The sequence below is a fragment of the Sus scrofa genome, chromosome 10, assembly GCF_054392235.1.
Source record: "Sus scrofa isolate SSC_HxYL_T2T_F1_AM1 chromosome 10, Sscrofa_HxYL_maternal_Yorkshire_Landrace_v2.0, whole genome shotgun sequence".
NCBI classification, from domain to species: Eukaryota; Metazoa; Chordata; class Mammalia; order Artiodactyla; family Suidae; genus Sus; species Sus scrofa.
The window spans coordinates 90,328,561-90,345,829 of NC_139392.1; the positions used below are offsets into that span (position 1 = coordinate 90,328,561).

The 17,269-nt window shown below is 48.2% G+C and overlaps 2 protein-coding genes across 5 annotated transcripts in view; one reads left to right on the plus strand and one right to left on the minus strand.

Annotated features, from left to right (window-relative positions):
• Positions 1-5,105, plus strand: part of KIN (Kin17 DNA and RNA binding protein) — a 29,684-nt gene extending 24,579 nt beyond the window's left edge. For 2 of the 3 annotated variants that reach the window (XM_084980986.1, XM_021065000.2), the window contains exons 11-13: positions 30-129; positions 1,865-1,965; positions 4,767-5,105. In XM_084980986.1, the coding sequence (XP_084837112.1) occupies positions 30-129; positions 1,865-1,965; positions 4,767-4,829 (264 nt within the window). In that variant the 3' untranslated portion in view covers positions 4,830-5,105. The remainder of the gene's footprint in view (positions 1-29; positions 130-1,864; positions 1,966-4,766) is intronic. The other variant, XR_014818357.1, reaches the window with a different exon arrangement.
• A 5,995-nt stretch (positions 5,106-11,100) lies between these two features.
• ITIH2 (inter-alpha-trypsin inhibitor heavy chain 2) overlaps positions 11,101-17,269 on the minus strand; it is a 37,100-nt gene continuing 30,931 nt past the window's right edge. Inside the window, exons 17-21 of one of the 2 annotated variants that reach the window (XM_084978895.1) lie at positions 16,271-16,384; positions 15,306-15,504; positions 14,204-14,376; positions 12,678-12,789; positions 11,101-11,414 (exon numbers count right to left, since the gene is read on the minus strand). In XM_084978895.1, coding sequence (XP_084835021.1) covers positions 11,267-11,414; positions 12,678-12,789; positions 14,204-14,376; positions 15,306-15,504; positions 16,271-16,384 — 746 coding nt within the window. In that variant the 3' untranslated portion in view covers positions 11,101-11,266. 2 annotated transcript variants of the gene reach the window in all.

Below are 17,269 nucleotides of genomic sequence, written 5' to 3' on the forward strand. Positions count from 1 at the left end.
CATTATAAAAGTGTTGTTTTACATGACAGGAAGTAATTGACAAATACACAGCTGTTGTAAAGATGATTGACTCTGGAGACAAGCTGAAACTTGACCAGACTCATTTAGAAACAGTCATTCCAGCACCAGGTAAATCTTTTTGCAGACTGTTTGATATGTGTACCATCAACATCAGGGCCATCCAGTCTTCAAAGCAAAGTTTTTACATTACTTTATAGTTATAGATCTGAGTTTCCTTTTATTGTATTGTATTGTATTGTATTGTATTTTGCTTTTTAGGGCCACACCCGCAACATATGGAGGTTCCCAGGCTAGGGGTCTAATCAGAGCTGCAGCTGCCAGCCTATACCACAGCCACAGCAACGCAGGATCCGAGCCACATCTGCGACCTATACCACAGCCCTCTGCAGCGCCGGATCCTTAACCCACTGAGCAGGGCCGGGGATCGAACCTGCCACCTCATGGATCCCAGCCGAGTTCGTTAACCACTGAGCCATGAGGGGAACCCCGGTTTCCTTTTTAGAGCTGTGCCATTGCCAGGGTCACTGATTCCTGTTGGACTTGGTGACGTGGTAATTTACCGTTCCTCTGAGAAGGCTCTTCTGAGGCATGAATACCTTTTCCCTTCCTAGAATCTTTATTTTTTTCCGGAGGAAAATCAGAGACATAATCCGGGTTAAATCAGTCATGTTAGGATTATCATTAACGTCTTTGTTTAGCTAGTTGAGATGGTAAAGTAACGGTATTATTTTGTTTTTTCTTTTCCTTCACTGTCTGTCGTTGGGCATTTACCCACTTGGGCTGTAAGTGCTCCAGTTGTTAGGTTGTTGGCCTCAGACCAAACCCCGAGCTGTTATCACTGCTGGCTCGGTGATAACGTTAGTCTCTCAAATTTCCATTCATCACACCCTGTATTCTTTCGCCCAAAGATAAAATTCCCTTCATGAATTAGAAATTGTGGACTTTTTTTTTGGCTTTAGTGGAATGTAATTGGCATAAACTGCCTCTGTATAAAGTGTATATGCTAAGTCTCAGCCCACGAATCCTCCTGTGAAGAACATCCCTGCGACAGGTTAATGAATGTCCCCATCAGCCCCACGGTTCCCTGGGCTCCCTTCTCATCCTTCACCCCCTCTCTGCTCCGGCTCCCTGACCCCCAGCACCCACCAGTCTGCTTCCCCGTCACTGAGGATTAGTTCCTACTTTTGTAGAACTTTATATAAATAAAATATACCCCGTGTCCCGCGTTCCTGTCTGGCTTCTTTCACTAAGCATGTTATTTGGGGTTCATCCACGCTGGCACAGGCCTCCGTGGCTCATTCCTTTTTATTGCTGAGAATTTCATTCTGTGGCTGCGCCCGTTTCTTTATCCCGTCACCTGCTGACGGGCTTCGGGGTCGGCCGCCGCAGATAGCACGGCTGTGAACACTCCTATACAGGTCTTTGTGTGGACATGTGATTTCTTTTTCTGTTGGGGAGATTCTTTGAAATAGAATGGCTCAGTCACATGGTAGGGGTATGTTTACATTTTAACAAAACTGACAGTTTTGAAAAGAGAGAAATGAAAGCAAGCTGAACTTGTCTGATTACTTTGGGGCTCTGGGCGTTTCCTCAAAGAGCCTCAGACTCCTTACCGTCTGCAGTTAAAGCATCCCTTGACAGATGAGTGGGAAAAATGAAGAGTTGTTAGGTTGTAGGAATCAAAGTATCTGCAAACGGTGCTTCAGAATCATACAGATACTAAATGACTAAGACCTTGCAAGAGAAGAGTTTTGTTTTCCAGTTTGTTGATTTAGAGGGGTGGCATTTGGTTGTAAGAAAGTGGCCATCTTCTTGGGGTTAAGTGTTAACCCTTCTGTTCCAGGAAAAAGAATTCTCGTCCTGAATGGAGGCTACAGAGGAAACGTGGGCACACTGGAATCCATCAACGAGAAGACGTTTTCAGCTACTGTAGTCATTGAAACTGTAAGTATTTTACTCAAAGGCAGAAATTTGAAAATGCTTTTAAAATGTGCCATGGTTCCCCCCCCCCATTGGATGGGTGGTTTGTTTTATTTCTTTTAATTTTATGTCTGTTATGTATTATTCAAGTATAGTTGATTTACAGTGTTGTGTTCATTTCTGATTGGTCGTTTATCCTTAGAGTTTGGGTTTTCCGTTTGCCTTCTCTCCTATGTGGAAATCTCCAAGCTTGTTTTCTCTAAGGATGGACTTTGCTAAAGCATTTTATTTTCTGATCACAAAAGCATCGCCATAAGTCTTAATCCGTTCAGGCAGCGATAACAAAATACATGGGCCTGGGGTGGCTTCTCAGCCACAGAAATGTATTTCTCACAGTTCTGGAGGCTGGAAGTCCAGGCCCAGACAGGTTTGGTGTCCGCCGAGGGCCTGTTTCCTGGTTCGTGTGTCCTTACGTGGTGGAAGGGCTCCCCTTTTAAGGGCCTTTAATCCTGTTCTCAGGCCTCTGCCCCCATGCCCTCTCTCGCCTCCCAAAACCCCCCTACAACACCATCACGTTGTGGGCACACTGGCAGAACTGGGGTGAGACTCAGCACTCAGTGTCCAGCAGTACTCTGTCCTAAAAGCTGAAAACTACCAATTAATAAAAGTAATTTTTAGAATTGCATGTAGTCCGGAGCTCCTGTCCTGGCACAGCGGAAACGAATCTAACTGGGAAACGAGGTTGTGGGTTTGATCCCTGGCCTCGCTCAGTGGCTTGAGGATCTGGCCCTGCTGTGAGCTGTGGTGTAGGTCGCAGACATGGCTTGGATCTGGCATTGCTGTGGCTGTGGTGTAGGCTGGCAGCTACAGCTCGGATTAGACCCCTAGCCTGGGAACCTCCATGTGCCTTGAGTGCGGCCCCAAAAAGATGAAAGACAAAAATAAAAAAAATAAAATAAAATTGCACGTAATCCCCCAGGCAAATGATAACATCACTGCATTAATAGTTTGGTCTGTTTTTCCCCAGTCCTCTATTTTATAACATTGTGTATAGTATGTACAGTTTCCTATCCCAGTTTTCCCTCATACCTAGTTTCAATCTCCGTCTGCCGTGGTGTCACCAGGGGGAATGTGGGAATGTGTAGTCAAAATTAAGGGGGCAAAAGCCACAGAGATAAGCAGTTTTTTTTCTCCTTTTCCGCTGCACCACAGCACATGGAAGTTCCTGGGCCAGGGATTGAATCGAAGCTGCAGCTGCAACTTACACCCCGGCTTCAGCAACGACAGATGTTTAACCCACTGCGCCAGACCAGGGGTGGAACCAGCGCCTCCACGGAGACAAGCCGGATCATTAACCCCTGTGCCAAACCAGGGACTCCGACAATTTTTTTTTTTTTTTTTTCGCTTTTTAGGGCCACACTTGAGGCACATGAAGGTTCCCAGGTTAGGAAATGAATTGGAGCTGCAGCTGCCAGCCTACACCACAGCCCCAGCAACACGGGATCCTGAACCCCCAGAGCAAGGCCAGGGATCAAACCTGCATCTTCGTGGATCCTTTCGGGTCCATTAACCACTGAGCCATGAGGGGAACTCCCTAATTTTTTTTTAACATCCTTCCTTCCATAAGATTGAAGGTAGGAGAGATCAGTGATTGATTTAGAGCCATCTGACATTCAGGTCAAATTGCTGGTTGACTTAGAACTGCCAGCTCACTGGCAGGTCAGCACCGGAGGGCAGATGACCCCAGCGCTGTGGTTAGAAGGAAGGTCCGACGTGAGCTTTCCCTTACCTGCCGAGGTCTTCTTAGAACTGTGAACTGCTGTGCCGTGTATCCTTACCTCTACACAGAGGCTTTTCTCTGGTACAGTAAGTTCGACTGTGGGGGGATAATAGACTTCTTGAGGAGTCTGACGAAAGTTTTAGACTCTCTCCAAAAAATTGCGCATGAACTGGCTCATTTTATGTGTTCTCGTTAAGAAGTTCATAGGTCCGCTAAGCCATTATGTTTTTGAGGCATGTAGTGTTGGCTACTCAGTCGAAAAGCCCAGCACGGCTCTTCTTGGTCAGGGATTGGCTCTTAACAGTAATTTGTGAGCTCAGAATCCTTCCGACGTGTGGCCTTGACAGTGGCGGTGGCCGTGTGCTTCAGGCCTCGGCAGGAGAGCATCACGATGCACGTGGTGGGTAGCCTGGCCTGGGCCGGGAAGTGGCCTGCGTCGCTTCTGTTCCCTGCCGAGGGCCGGAGCTCCATCTCACGGCCACCCCTAACCCCAGGCTGGGGGCCTGGAAATTAACGCCTTCCAGGAAGCAGGGGAGACACTGACCAGCTTAGCAGGTCTCTGCCACAGGATTTCGCTTATGGCAGAGGAGGAAATAGGGCCAATTCCCGATGAGAACGCCATAGAATACTTTTAAGAACTCACAGACGGGAGTTCCCATTGTGGCTCCGTGGTTAACGAATCTGACTAGGAACCATGAGGTTGCAGGGTCGATCCCTGGCCTTGCTCAGTGGGTTAAGGATCGGCGTTGCCATGAGCTGTGGTGTAGGTCGCAGATGTGGCTCAGATCCCATGTTGCTGTGGCTGTGGTGTAGGCTGGTGGCTACAGCTCTGATTAGACCCCTAGCCTGGGAACCTCCATATGCCTCAGGTGCAGCCCTAGAAAAAGCAAAAAAAAGAACTCACAGACGTGGAGAACTGTTAGCTACCTTGATGGTGTCTTAGGGATGTGGAAAAGCAAATTTGTATCCGGGAGTCTATGTCCTTCTCTTGTCTTTTAAGTATCTGCGTGTTCTTCACCTTTTCTTCAATTATTTTAATTTGTAGGGCCCTTTAAAAGGACGAAGAGTTGAAGGAATTCAATATGAAGACATTTCTAAACTTGCCTGAGTTTGAAAATTTGCTAACAAGATATTAAAATCTTAAAGCATCAAATTGGTGTTTACCAAGACATTGCAAGACTCTACTGTGTTAGGGTGTTTCTTTTGTATAAAACAAATGGATTTATTTAAGTATTACTGTATAGCTGTTTAGCCACACTTAGAGAAAAATCTAATTATGTCTCATGAAATGGCAAATTATGTAATTTTGTCCTTGTTCTTTTTGTCTCCTTGTACTATTTCCTTGATGATTTTTTTATCTTCATTAAAAGAACATTATTGTAAAGTGTTTTATATAAGACAAGTTTAGAATCATATAGTTAGAGGAAATCTTTCCTGTGTTCTAAATTTATATTTTCATCAGTAAAGTCATAAAGTTGAACTCTAAACGTAATTACATTTTAAAAAGTCAAAGTATAGATAGAAGAGCAGCTTTACTGAGCTATAATTCACACATCACATAATTTCCCCCACTTAAAGTCGACATTTCAGTGGTTTTTTTAAATCTTTACAAAGTTGTGCAGCCATCACAGTGTGTAATTTCAGAACCTTTTCATCAAAGCAGCCCTGTACACATGGTCCTTCCGACGCCCCCCAGCCCGGGCACCCCCCACTCTGCTCTCCACCTCCAGGGACTTGCCTGTTTGGGGCCCCTCATGTAAACACAGTCTTTTAGCCCAGCCTCGTTCCCCCGGCCTGATGTTTTTGAGGTTTATCCATGTGGTAGTGGGGTCCCTACTTCACTCCCTTTCATGGAACAATATTCCACCGTACGGATGTACCACTGTTTTTAAAACTCTTCACCAGTAGATAGGCATCTGGGTTGTTTCCGCTTTGAGGCTGTTGTGAATAATGCTGCTGTGAACACTCGCCTACGAGACTTCGCGTGAACGTATGTTTTCAGGGGCCAGGTGTGGAGTCGCCGGGTCACCGTAACTCATCCTGCACCGTGTTTACCATCTGAGGAGCGGCCAGGCCACGTTCCAAAAGGCCACAGGGTTTTACAATCCCCCCAGCAACACTGAATGACGCATTTTTAAGTGAGGGGGGCGGTCTGTTATTTTGGGATGCAGGAGACAGGAAACCCACCCCACAGTTGCTTTGGGGGGGAAAGTCAGTTTATGGTTCACGAAGGAGAGGCTCCTTGCTTCCAGTGAGACTCAGACCCTGAGCAGCCTGGTCTGGGCTGGGTCCCCGTCCTCTCTGGCTTCGGGGCCCACTTCATTCCCAGGCACTCTGAAAACAGCAAGGTGACTGCCAGCATCTGTAGGCTCCAGGTGGCATCTCCCCCTCTGTCACCTTTCAGGCAGAAACCCTGGGGTTGACCCTGGCGGGTCCACACTTGGGCCAATCGTGGCAAGTGAAAGGGTCGGAATATCACTCACTGGCCAGGCTGGGGTTGCTTGCCAGCCCCTCGGGCCATTCCTCTTGGACCGGGAGTCAGGGAGGGGGCATAAGTCCGTTTTCAGAAGGCGGGAGAGGATCTGCTGGTAAAGGGAAATAGAAGCAGCAGCAGGAGAAATAGGATGATGTCAGTAGCTTGACAGAAAATGTTCTGGGCTGAGTCAAAGGGTTTCTGAAACACCCTGACAGCCCTGTGATGTGGGAAGGAGGGGGGTTTGGCAGTTGGGCCGACTTTGGGTTGAATTTAGGCTGTTCTGTTCACGAGCTGTGTCATCTCAGAAAAGTTAATGTTTTTGAATTTTAAGGTTTTTAATGTACGAATTGTCAGAAATAATGTGTCCTGGCAGAGTTGTGGTGAGAACGACAGAAAACGCATGTGGGGTGTCATTCGTGAGGCCGGCACGTAGCAGGTGTTTGAGGACCGCGGTGGACAGTAGCGGGGAGGGTGCCAGCCTCTGTGACCCGCCTGGCGCGAGTCCGCCCTGCGGCACGTCGGTCAGGAGCCTCCCCTCGTGCTCCCTGACTGAGTGGAGAAAGGAAGTGACAGATTTCACGTGCCTGCCCCCAATCTGTAAACCGCTGAGTGTTTTCTTGGTAGAAAAAAATGTTTCAGCCTTACCTCTCACGTGTAATTCTTTCCTCCAGCATCTTCCTGAAATCACCATAGTTAAACTGAATTGAAAAAACCCTGAAGCACACAGGTACGACTCTGGACTATAGAACCTTTTTTCCTATAAGTTCTTTTTTTTTTTTGGTCTTTTTTAGGGCCATACCTGTGGCATATGGAGGTTTCCAGGCTAGGGGTCACATCAGAGCTGCAGCGCCGGCCTATACCACAGCCATAGCAACACCAGATCTGAGCCGTGTCTGCAACCTACACCACAGCTCACGGCAACACTGGATCCTTAACCCACTGTTCGAGGCCAGGGATCAAACCTGCATCCTCGTGGCTACTAGTCAGATTCATTTCCGCTGTGCCATGATGGGAACCCCTCCTGTAAGTTCTTAGAGGCCAGTATGTTTATGATAAGTGACTGCAGACACCTAAAACCAAGTTTAATATTGATTTTTTTTTGAAGCATCAGAAGCTATAATCTTTTTAAAAAAACATGGACTTTGTTTTTCAGAGCAGTTTTAAGGTCACAGCAGAATTAAGCCGATTGGACAGAGCTTTCCCAGGCACCACCTGTCTCCCCTCCCCCAGTAGCCTCTCCCACTGTCAACAACCCCCTTCAGATGGGGCACGTGTTACAACCGACGAATCTACGTGGATGCATCATTGTCACTCAAAGTCCTTAGCTTAAGTAGGGTTCACTCCTGGTGTGTTATATTCTGTGGGTGCGGACAAATTATAATGAAATACATGCACCATTATAGTGTCATGGAAAGTAGGTTCCTCGGTCTCAGAATCCCTCTACGCAGCCCGCCTCCACCGCCATGTGTCTTTCTACTGTCTGCGGAGTTGGCCCTTCTCACTTAAGTTTCCTCCATGTGTCCTTTCATGGCTGGATGGCTCCTTTCTTCTTAGTGCTGAACAATATCACATCATCTGGATAAACCACAATTCATTTATCCATGTGTGACATCTCGGTGGCGCCCAGGTTTTGTCAACCATGAGTAAAGCTGCTGTAAACATCCACGTGTAGCTTTTTGTCTGGACATACGTTTTCAACTCCTTTGGGTAAATACCAAGGAGTGTGATTGCTGGATCAAATGCTAAGAGTGACTTCCAAAGAGGCTGTTCCCTTCTGTAATCCTACGAGGGACGAATGAGAGTTCCTGTGTCTCCACATCTTCACCAGCATTTGGTATTGTCTTGATTTTGGCCATTCTAACAGGTGCGTAGTAGCATCCTGTTTTAATTCATAATCTCTAATGACATAGGATGTTGAGCATCTTTCCCTATGTTTGTCTGCCTTCTGCGTATCTCCTTTGGTGAGATGTTTACACAAGTCTTCTGTCCATTTTTGGTTGGGTCATTCACTTCCTGACTGTTGAGTTTTAAGAGTTCTTTGGGTCTTTGGGATGACAGTCCTTTTTTTTTTTTTGGCCACACCCATGACATGCACAAGTTCCCAGGCCAGAGATCAAACCTCCGCCACAGCAGTGACAATGCCAGATCCTTAATCTGCTGAGCCACCAGGGAACTCCTGCATGACAGTCTATCAGATTCATCATTTGTACATACCTTCTCCTAGTCTGTGGCTTCTCAGTTTTTGGAAAGCTATTCTTTTTCACCAACTCGCTTGAGGTCATATCAAATTATTGGCATTGATGTCCTGGGAACCCATTCCTTAAGTTTTCTTCATGAGGAATGCCCTTGGATCTCATGCCTTATTCACTCATTTCCCCTTGTATCTTCTGCCTGTCAGGTTTTGCCGACTTTTTTTTTTTTTTTTTTTTAGGGCCACACCTGCCGCACATGGAGGTTCCCAGGCTAGGGGTCGAATCAGAGCTGCAGCTGCCGGCCTACAGCTCAGACACAGCAACACTAGATTCGAGCCATGTCTGCAACCTACACCAGAGCTCACAGCAACGCCGGATCCTTTACCCACTGAATGAGGCCGGGGATTGAACCTGAAACCTCATGGTTCCTAGTTGGATTCGTTTCTACTGCGCCACGGCAGGAACTCCTGACATATTTGAGTACATTTATTCAACAAGCATCTACTGAGTGTGTCCAGCATCTATTGCAAGTAAGCTCTTGGAATAGATGCTGGAGATTTAAGAGTGAGAAGCAGGTATAGACCCACATGGGTGTTGTGGGGGAATGACCACTTTCAGCGAATTGATATTTAAATGAAGTGATTGGCCAAGAAAGAGAAGTTTTTGCTAATTAGAGTAGCCACTTAAAAACCAGCCCTGACTTTGCTCTACTTCAGTGAGAGACCATTAACTGATGCCAGCATATACCTCAGTTCCTACTCTGGTGAAATGGAGTCACAGGGGGAGTTCCCATCGTGGCGCAGCGGTTAACAAATCCAACTAGGAACCATGAGGTTACGGGTTCGATCCCTGGCCTTGCTCAGTGGGTTAAAGATATGGCGCTGCCGTGAACTGTGGTGTAGGTCGAAGACGCAGCTTGGATCCTGCATTGCTGTGGCTCTGGCATAGGTTGGCAGCTACAGCTCTGATTGGACCCCTAGCCTGGGAACCTCCATACGCCACAGGTATGGCCCAAAAAAGACAAAAAAAAATTTTTTTTCATTTAAAAAGTAAGATGAAACATGATTTTTACCAAATCATGAGAGAAAAATTCATAAGAATGTACTTTTCCTTTTTTTGCTAAAGCGCAATTCTATCTCTTTGGCCTTTGAGCACAGATGCATTTCCAGAATGGAGTTAAAGGAAGCTTATAAGCAAAGGAAAGACAGAAGGATAATCGGTCAGACTTGCACCAGCCTCTGTCATCACGGAGTCAACTCCTTAGAGCCGATCTCTTCCCATGTGTGCTGCCGACCCTTCAACAACACGGGTCTAAACAGCGCAGTCCATTTCTACATGGGTTTAAACAAACAAACAAGTACCTTTATTTTCATTTTACGGATCTTTAAATTAACTCCGTGTGAGGAAAACTTCGTGTTTGATCAGAGGTCACCGTAGGTGGACTCAAAAGAACCAGGACTGGAGTCCTGACTCGTTCCCAACTCAGCTTCCTCGCCTGGCGGGAGTCATCTGCCAGTTCCTCTGCTTTTGAGAGAGAGACAAAAGCTTGTGGATGTTTACCTGTGGGGGAGTTTTGAGGACCCTAAGCCCGGGTTGTTCAAGGATCACCTGCACATGCGCGTGTGTCTGTGGGGAGGACGCAACTATCCTCTTGGTTCTGCTTCTCGGGAGGATCCTGACTAACACAGGCCTCTTGGACTAAAAAGGGTCTCTGAGGCCCACACTAAGGAGAGACGTTTGGGGAGTTCCCATCATGGCTCAGTGGTTAAGGAATCCGCCTAGGAATCATGAGGTTGCGGGTTCGATCCCTGGCCTCGCTTAGTGGGTTAAGGACCCGGCGTTGCCGTGAGCTGTGTTGCAGGTCACAGACTCGGCTTGGATCTGGTGTTGCTGTGGCTCTGGCACGGGCCAGTGGTGACAGCTCCCATTAGACCCCGAGCCTGGGAACCTCCATATGCCTCAGGTGTGGCCTTAGAGAAAGGCAAAAAAAAAAGAGAAGTTTGGCTAAGCATAATGGGCCACCCCAGCTCCCTCGGCAAGGCCGTCTCTACAGAGGGTGACAGGGCTTTATGTATATATAGTTACAAACCTCTCAGGATCAGACGACTGCCGTGTTCTAATTCCAAGTTCACCCAACCACCTTCTCAGAGGTGAACTCCCCATGTAACCGACACCCTAAAACTGCATATTCTGTTGCAGAGTTGAGGACCTGACCCTCACGGTAGTGATGTCATCACAGCAGACGCCAAATCCTGACTCGCCTTCCTCCACGCCACCTGACTGACACACCTCAGCATCTGAAAACGCAGCAGGAGTTCCCGTTGTGGCACAGTGGTTAACGAATCCGACTAGGAACCATGAGGTTGCGGGTTCGGTCCCTGCCCTTGCTCAGTGGGTTAACGATCCGGCGTTGCCGTGAGCTGTGGTGTAGGTCGCAGATGCAGCTCTGATCTGGCGTTGCTGTGGCTCTGGCGTAGGCCGGTGGCTACAGCTCCTATTCGACCCCTAGCCTGGGAACCTCCATATGCCATGGGAGTGGCCCAAGAAATAGCAAAAAGACAAAAAACAAACAAACAAACAAAAAAACACCGCAGCAAAGTCCTAAGGCTTCTTTGCAAAGCATTTTCTTCAGGTGTGTTCACAGGGGTTGTCCACCCCCATGATATCTGGTGAGCTTTTGTTTATTCAAACTCAAGAATGACCACCAAGGGGACAGGGAAAAAAATGTATATTTATACACAGAATTTCCCAAATTATAAACTTTTTTTTTTTGCCTGCATCCCAGACCAGGGATCGAACCCAAGCCACAGCAGTGACAGCGCTGGATCCTTAACCTGCTAAGCCACCAGGGAACACCCCCGTGCCACTTAGGAACGTTTAAGGCCGCTTGAGAAAGCTGTAGAGCAGAGGCACCAAGTAATCCTTGTAATGTCCATCGATGAAGCCTTTCCCGCTGTTGTGTACAAACCAGCAAGGCACATCTGTCCCAAACACTCTGTCTGTCCGGTAGTCCTTCTGCAGGCCCCTGCAAGGACAGCGGCGGGCGGGGTTAGGTCACAGGCCAGGGCCGGGCCCGCCTGCGGCTCCGGAAAGCAGACACCCTCTCCCTTGCTGTTTTCTGCACCCCTTCTCGCTCCATACCTGCCCCCCTCACCCCCGTTCCCCAAGTCATAGCAAACATCAGAGTCTGAGGCTTGGTTTAGAAGGACAGCGAAAAAGCCGTGTGTCCCTAGAAATTCAAATACCCTTTACTGAGCCTGACCCATATGGACTCTTCCAGCAAAGGCAAGGCGGCAAAGGTAAGGGGTGCAAATTAACTTTCAAATGGACCAAAACTCCCGTGTGTCAGGGTTCGCCACACAAGTTCCCTGTAGCATGAATCTGTGGTGCCCCCACCTTCACTGGAGGGGGACTGTGCTGCTTAAGGGCAATGCCAGCAGCTTCTGAGACACTCATGTCTTTTGGTTTTAAGGGTAAAGACATTGTAAGGGGTACTGCCAGCAAGGAGCTTTAAAACACGTGCCCCTGGGCATCGCCCGCAGGTCACCTGGGTTTCAGCTGGGGGTCACGAGGTGTTAGCAGCAGGTGAAATTGGGGCCCGAGCCTTAGCTTTTGTCCTGTGGGTATAGCCGATCTGTGTTAACCACCCCGGATAATCGTTATGCCCTTATTAACGGCACTCACCGTTTCAACTTTAAAACATGCTTCCTGCCACCCACTGGTAACTCACCGGTCTCCAGGAAACCTGGACTAGGTAAGCCATACTCACTAAGAGGCCACGGTTTTAGTTCACAAATCCGTTTTCGTGGTGGTCTTTATTCTTCTAATGTCATGGTTCTCTATTGTAAGGCTGCAGTTTAACTAAGCACGTGGCAGCCCGTGACCTTTCAGGTCAAAGACAGTCACTGCTCATCCAGCAAAGTCGGCTGCTTTGCAAAAACTCTTAAAAGGCCAGAAGTGCCTGAGAGCGATACCGGAATGCATTTTCTGCATTCCGGAGGGACCAAATTTGCCGGGGGAGGGGGACGGGGTGGGGAGACACCTGCAAGAGCCTGGGAGAAAATAAGAAAAGATGTCCAAGGCGTTTATGCTTAGAACGCTTTACACATGTCTTCTGAGATCTCACTTCAAAATGAAGCAGGTGGATAAGGTTCGTGTAAGAAAATCTACCTCAACGTGTTTGCGGTGGATTCACACACAAACACGTCTCCAGTGTAAACACTCAGGAAGAAAGCTCGAGGCGCGTGTAAAAATATGCACTCTTTCTCTAGCAAGCCCCAAGACCTACCTGGTGACAACCAGCGTCTGTCCCTTCACTTCCATGCTGGCCTCTGGCTTCTCCGGGTCCTTTCCTGGTCGCTCGTTGAAAATGCGTATCTCCGGCTCATGCATGAACTGGCCTATGAAACCAAGCCCCGACACTCATTTACATGTGACCCAGGGAAGACAAAGGCCAGGCTGGCCATGTGCTTTGGTCCCCTGGCCAGACTTTCTGGGGTAGAAAGATGCATTGAGAGGAAAAGGGATGCAGGTGGGGGAACGGTCTTTCCTGAGGGCGAATCCACGCGGCTCACCCTGTGGTCATTTGACACAGGTGGCAGATCTACTGGCCCCTGCGCAAAACCAGACGCCCTGGTGGCGGGAGAGAAGGTGAGCCCCTGGGAACACAGCTCAGATCGTGGAAACGGGGTTTGTTTGTGATCCCATAGAGGCTTAAAATGCAACTGATCCTTAAAAAGTGGGGAAGGGTGACCTGAGGCCCTGCCTGTTACCAGACTTCCTAAACCAGCTCACTTCTCTTCTGCTGGCAAAAAATCCTCAGCATAAAACCTGAACTGTATCCATCCCTTCTCTCCGTCTGCCCGGCTGGTGACAAAATCCCAGCTCTGGGAACCCTGTCGAGGAGCAAATCGTCCCGGCAATGGCTTCACTGAGTTGCCCTCGGCACGGCTGTGTTGGGTTGTGTGAATCACGTTTTTGATTTTCTACATTTTGTTGTCTTTTTAGGGCCGCACCCACAGCATGTGGAAGTCGCCAGGCTAGGGGTTGAATCAGAGCTGCAGCCTACACCACAGCCAGAGCAATCCAGGATCTGAGTCGTGTCTGCAACCTGCACCACAGCTCACGGTGGCAACACCAGATCTTTAACCCACTGAGTGGGACCAGGTATCAAACCCGCATCCTCACAGATGCTAGATGGGTTCATTACTACTGAGCCACAATGGGAGCCCCCTGTTTTCTGTACAGTATGATGTTTTGACACCTTAAGAGCCCTGTCTGGGGAGAGACTGCCCCTCCCTAGGGAAGCCAATTCTGAAAGACAGCAAAGGACTCAGCCAGGAGCAAACGAACCAACCCAGAGCCAGACCTCCTCTGTCTGGCCTGCACACCGCAGAAGGGGCCAGGGCCCCAGCATGCAAGGAGCAGCCCATAGCCCAAAGCCTGCTGAAATTATTCAAGCCAGCCAACCCCAACCACCTGCTCTGGCTTGTCTTTCCCACAGCAACCCCACTAAAGGCTCTGGCCTGAACTGGTGGTTCATCTCTTGCTCCTGCTTGCTGGTTCCTGATCCAAACCCAGCCCTCATCCAGGGGCCCCACCCAGCGAGATGTGCAAACCATGAGCCACCGGAAACGGTAAATTAAGACCCAGGCACAGAGCGTGGGTCTTCCCTGAACTCTGGTCCACACCTGCCACCTTCCCACGTTCTAACCACCAAAGCTGCCCAAGACCTGGGACGGTCGGTCCCACACCTGCCGGACCCTTTAGGCAGGTGTGGCACCTGCTGACACTTTACCTAGGCTGACACTTTACCTATCAGCCCGTGTGCCTTTGGAGAAAACTTGGTCGTGGGGGGGATGTAGATCCCCAAAAAGTCGACATTGATCGGATGCTTCTTCCAAACGCGATGAAGCAAGACAGAGAAGGACACCTCTTGGTCCAGAGTCACAGTCACCGTTTTCTCTTTCTTCACCGAGATGTGAACCCTAGTGGGGAGTCAAAACGGAATTCACGGCTCCAGGACAGACTCTTTCTGGAAGGTCCTTCCTCTCCCACCCCTAATACGACTCTCCATTCCGCCCAGCACAATGCCCCCTGTTTTCTTTTTTTTCTCTCTCTTTCCTTCCTTCCTTCCTTTTTCTCTCCCTCCCTCCTCCTCTCTCTCTCTTTCTTTCTTTCTTTCTTTTTCTTTCTTTCTTTTTCTTTCTTTCCTTCCTTCCTTCTTTCCTTTCTCTCTCTCTTTCATTTTAGGGCCACAGCTGTGGCATATGGAGGTTCATATGGAGGTTGAATTGGAGCTGTAGCCACCAGCCTACACCACAGCCACAGCAACACAGGATCCGAGCCACGTCTGCGACCTACATACACCACAGCTCATGGCAATGCCGGATCCTTAACCCACTGAGCAAGGCCAGGGATTGGACTCAAGTCCTCATGGATACTAGTTGGGTTCATTAGCCACTGAGCCACGAAAGGAACACCTACAACGCTCCCCTGTTTTCTAAGAGCTTCACAACGTTTCAGCCAGACAACGCGCACTGAACCCCCAGCTCTGAAATCCCGTCAATGGACGTGTTTCCACATCAGCGATGAAGAGATATTCACAGTGGCCACAATCGGCAGCGTTTCTGCGCCCAGGCTGACAGAGCTGGCTGGATCTCAGCCGATGGGTTCATTCACGGGTCCGTCATGTTCCTGTCAGTACCCAGTGTATGCCAGGCGCCAGGCTGGCGCTGAGACCCATGGGGACCAAAACACAGGAACTCCACTGCCAGGAACAGGGGAGGAGGGACCAAAACGTTTCTGAAGCTCCACCTGCTCACACGTTGAAGGATGGGTTGGCATGCTCTGTCTGCATCCCGGATGTCGGGATTTGTGGGACTTCCCTGAATCTGGATGGAAAAACGGTGCTTGCCTCTGATTAAGGACGAGAGCTGAGTCGGACCAGGACAAGACGGAAACTCGGGAGCCCCGGCTCAGGGAGATGGTCTCGGTGCTGATTTCGACTTTCACGTCTTCGTGTTGGAAATAAAACCCTATTTTTCCAAAATAGGTGCTTAGTTTCCCGTCCTTGAGTTTCTTGGCACTGATGAGCTGTCCATTGATCACAATCCCTGCAGGGGAAACAAAAAATGTTTTTTTCTCTCCCGTGTGCTGTTTTTTTGGCACGTGTGGACACCATAATTCAAATTTCTAAACACTGACAACATGGGAAAATTATTCCTTTATTTTGCTTCAGAATTCACATTCCACGTTTTCCTTTGTAATTCTCACTTTATAACTGTGTTTTATGATAGGATAAATTCATTACGGCACAATCCGTTCTGCTAATTTATACTCAGAGAGAGAATTCTATCTATAATATATAATAGTTCAAACATTCAGGAAGATATTTATAATTCATTTCTCACTATCCGAGTTTGAAAAATCTAGTCTGAAATATATATATAATTAGATATAACTAGAATTATATATAATAGAATTAGATATAATTATATTAAAGTGGGAAAGAAGGCATTCCCATCGTGGCGCAGTGGTTAACGAATCCGACTAGGAACCATGAGGTTGCGGGTTCGGTCCCTGCCCTTGCTCAGTGGGTTAATGATCCGGCGTTGCCGTGAGCTGTGGTGTAGGTTGCAGACACAGCTCGGATCCCGCGTTGCTGTGGCTCTGGTGTAGGCCGGTGGCTACAGCTCCGATTCAACCCCTAGCCTGGGAACCTCCATATGCCTCGGGAGCGGCCCAAGAAATAGCAACAACAACAACAACAACAACAAAAAGACAAAAAAAAATAAAGTGGGAAAGAAATCCCATGTAGTGACTGTGAAGCATGACCATGATTTATTAATCTAATTCAAATATATGAACTTTTCATTTTACCTGATTCTGGATCAGAAACAAGGTTGAGGATTTTTCCAGGTTCTGAGTCAATATTGAAACAAATATTCTGTTGGCTTCTGGGTAGGTATATGATGAAGTGCGGGTCATTTTCGACTGGAAAATGAACAAAGAAAATAGGAACAAACCAAGACATAGAGAGGAAGATTAATTTGAACATCTTATTGCCAAACAACTTCAATTTCACAAGGAAGAATGTTTATTGTGCTTCTACTATATGCCAGGTGCTGTTCCAGGCACTGGGGACCAACTGGTCACACCTACTGTCCCTTCCTCATAGAGCTGCCAGAGTTCAAGGTATTTTACTAAAGTCGCGTACACTCATATACGTTCTAGGCTAGAGAGAAAAATGAATTAAAAAGACATAAGGAGGCGCATAAGGAGGAGTTCCTGTTGCAGCTCAGCGGTAATGAACCTCACCGGCATCCACAAGGACTCAGGTTCCATCCCTGGCCTCACTCAGTGGGTGAAGGATCTGGTGTTGCCTTGAGCTGTGGTGTAGGTCACAGATGAGGCTTGGATCCCAAATTGCTCTGGCCGTGGTGTAGGCCAGCATCTGCAGCTCCAATTCAACCTCAAGCCTGGGAACTTCCATAAGCTGCAGGTCTGGCTGTAGAAAGAAAAAAAAAAAAAAAGGATCCTGTTAGGTCAGTTTAACCAGAACCCCCGCTACCAGTGATGTTTCCTCTTAGTAATCGTCCATCTCCGACCCCAGCCTGGTTTTGCTGTTGTTGTTGTTTGTTTGTTTGTCTTTTTAGAGCTGCACCCTCTGCATATGGAGGTTCCCAGGCTAGGGCGCTAATTGGAGCTGCAGCTGCCAGCCTACACCACAGCCACAGCAACACCAGATCCGAGCCTCATCTGCAAGCTACACCACAGCTCATGGCAATGCCGGATCCTTACCCCACGGATCAGGACCAGGGATCGAACCCGCATCCTCATGGATACTACTGGGGTTCTTAACCTGCTGAGCCACAACAG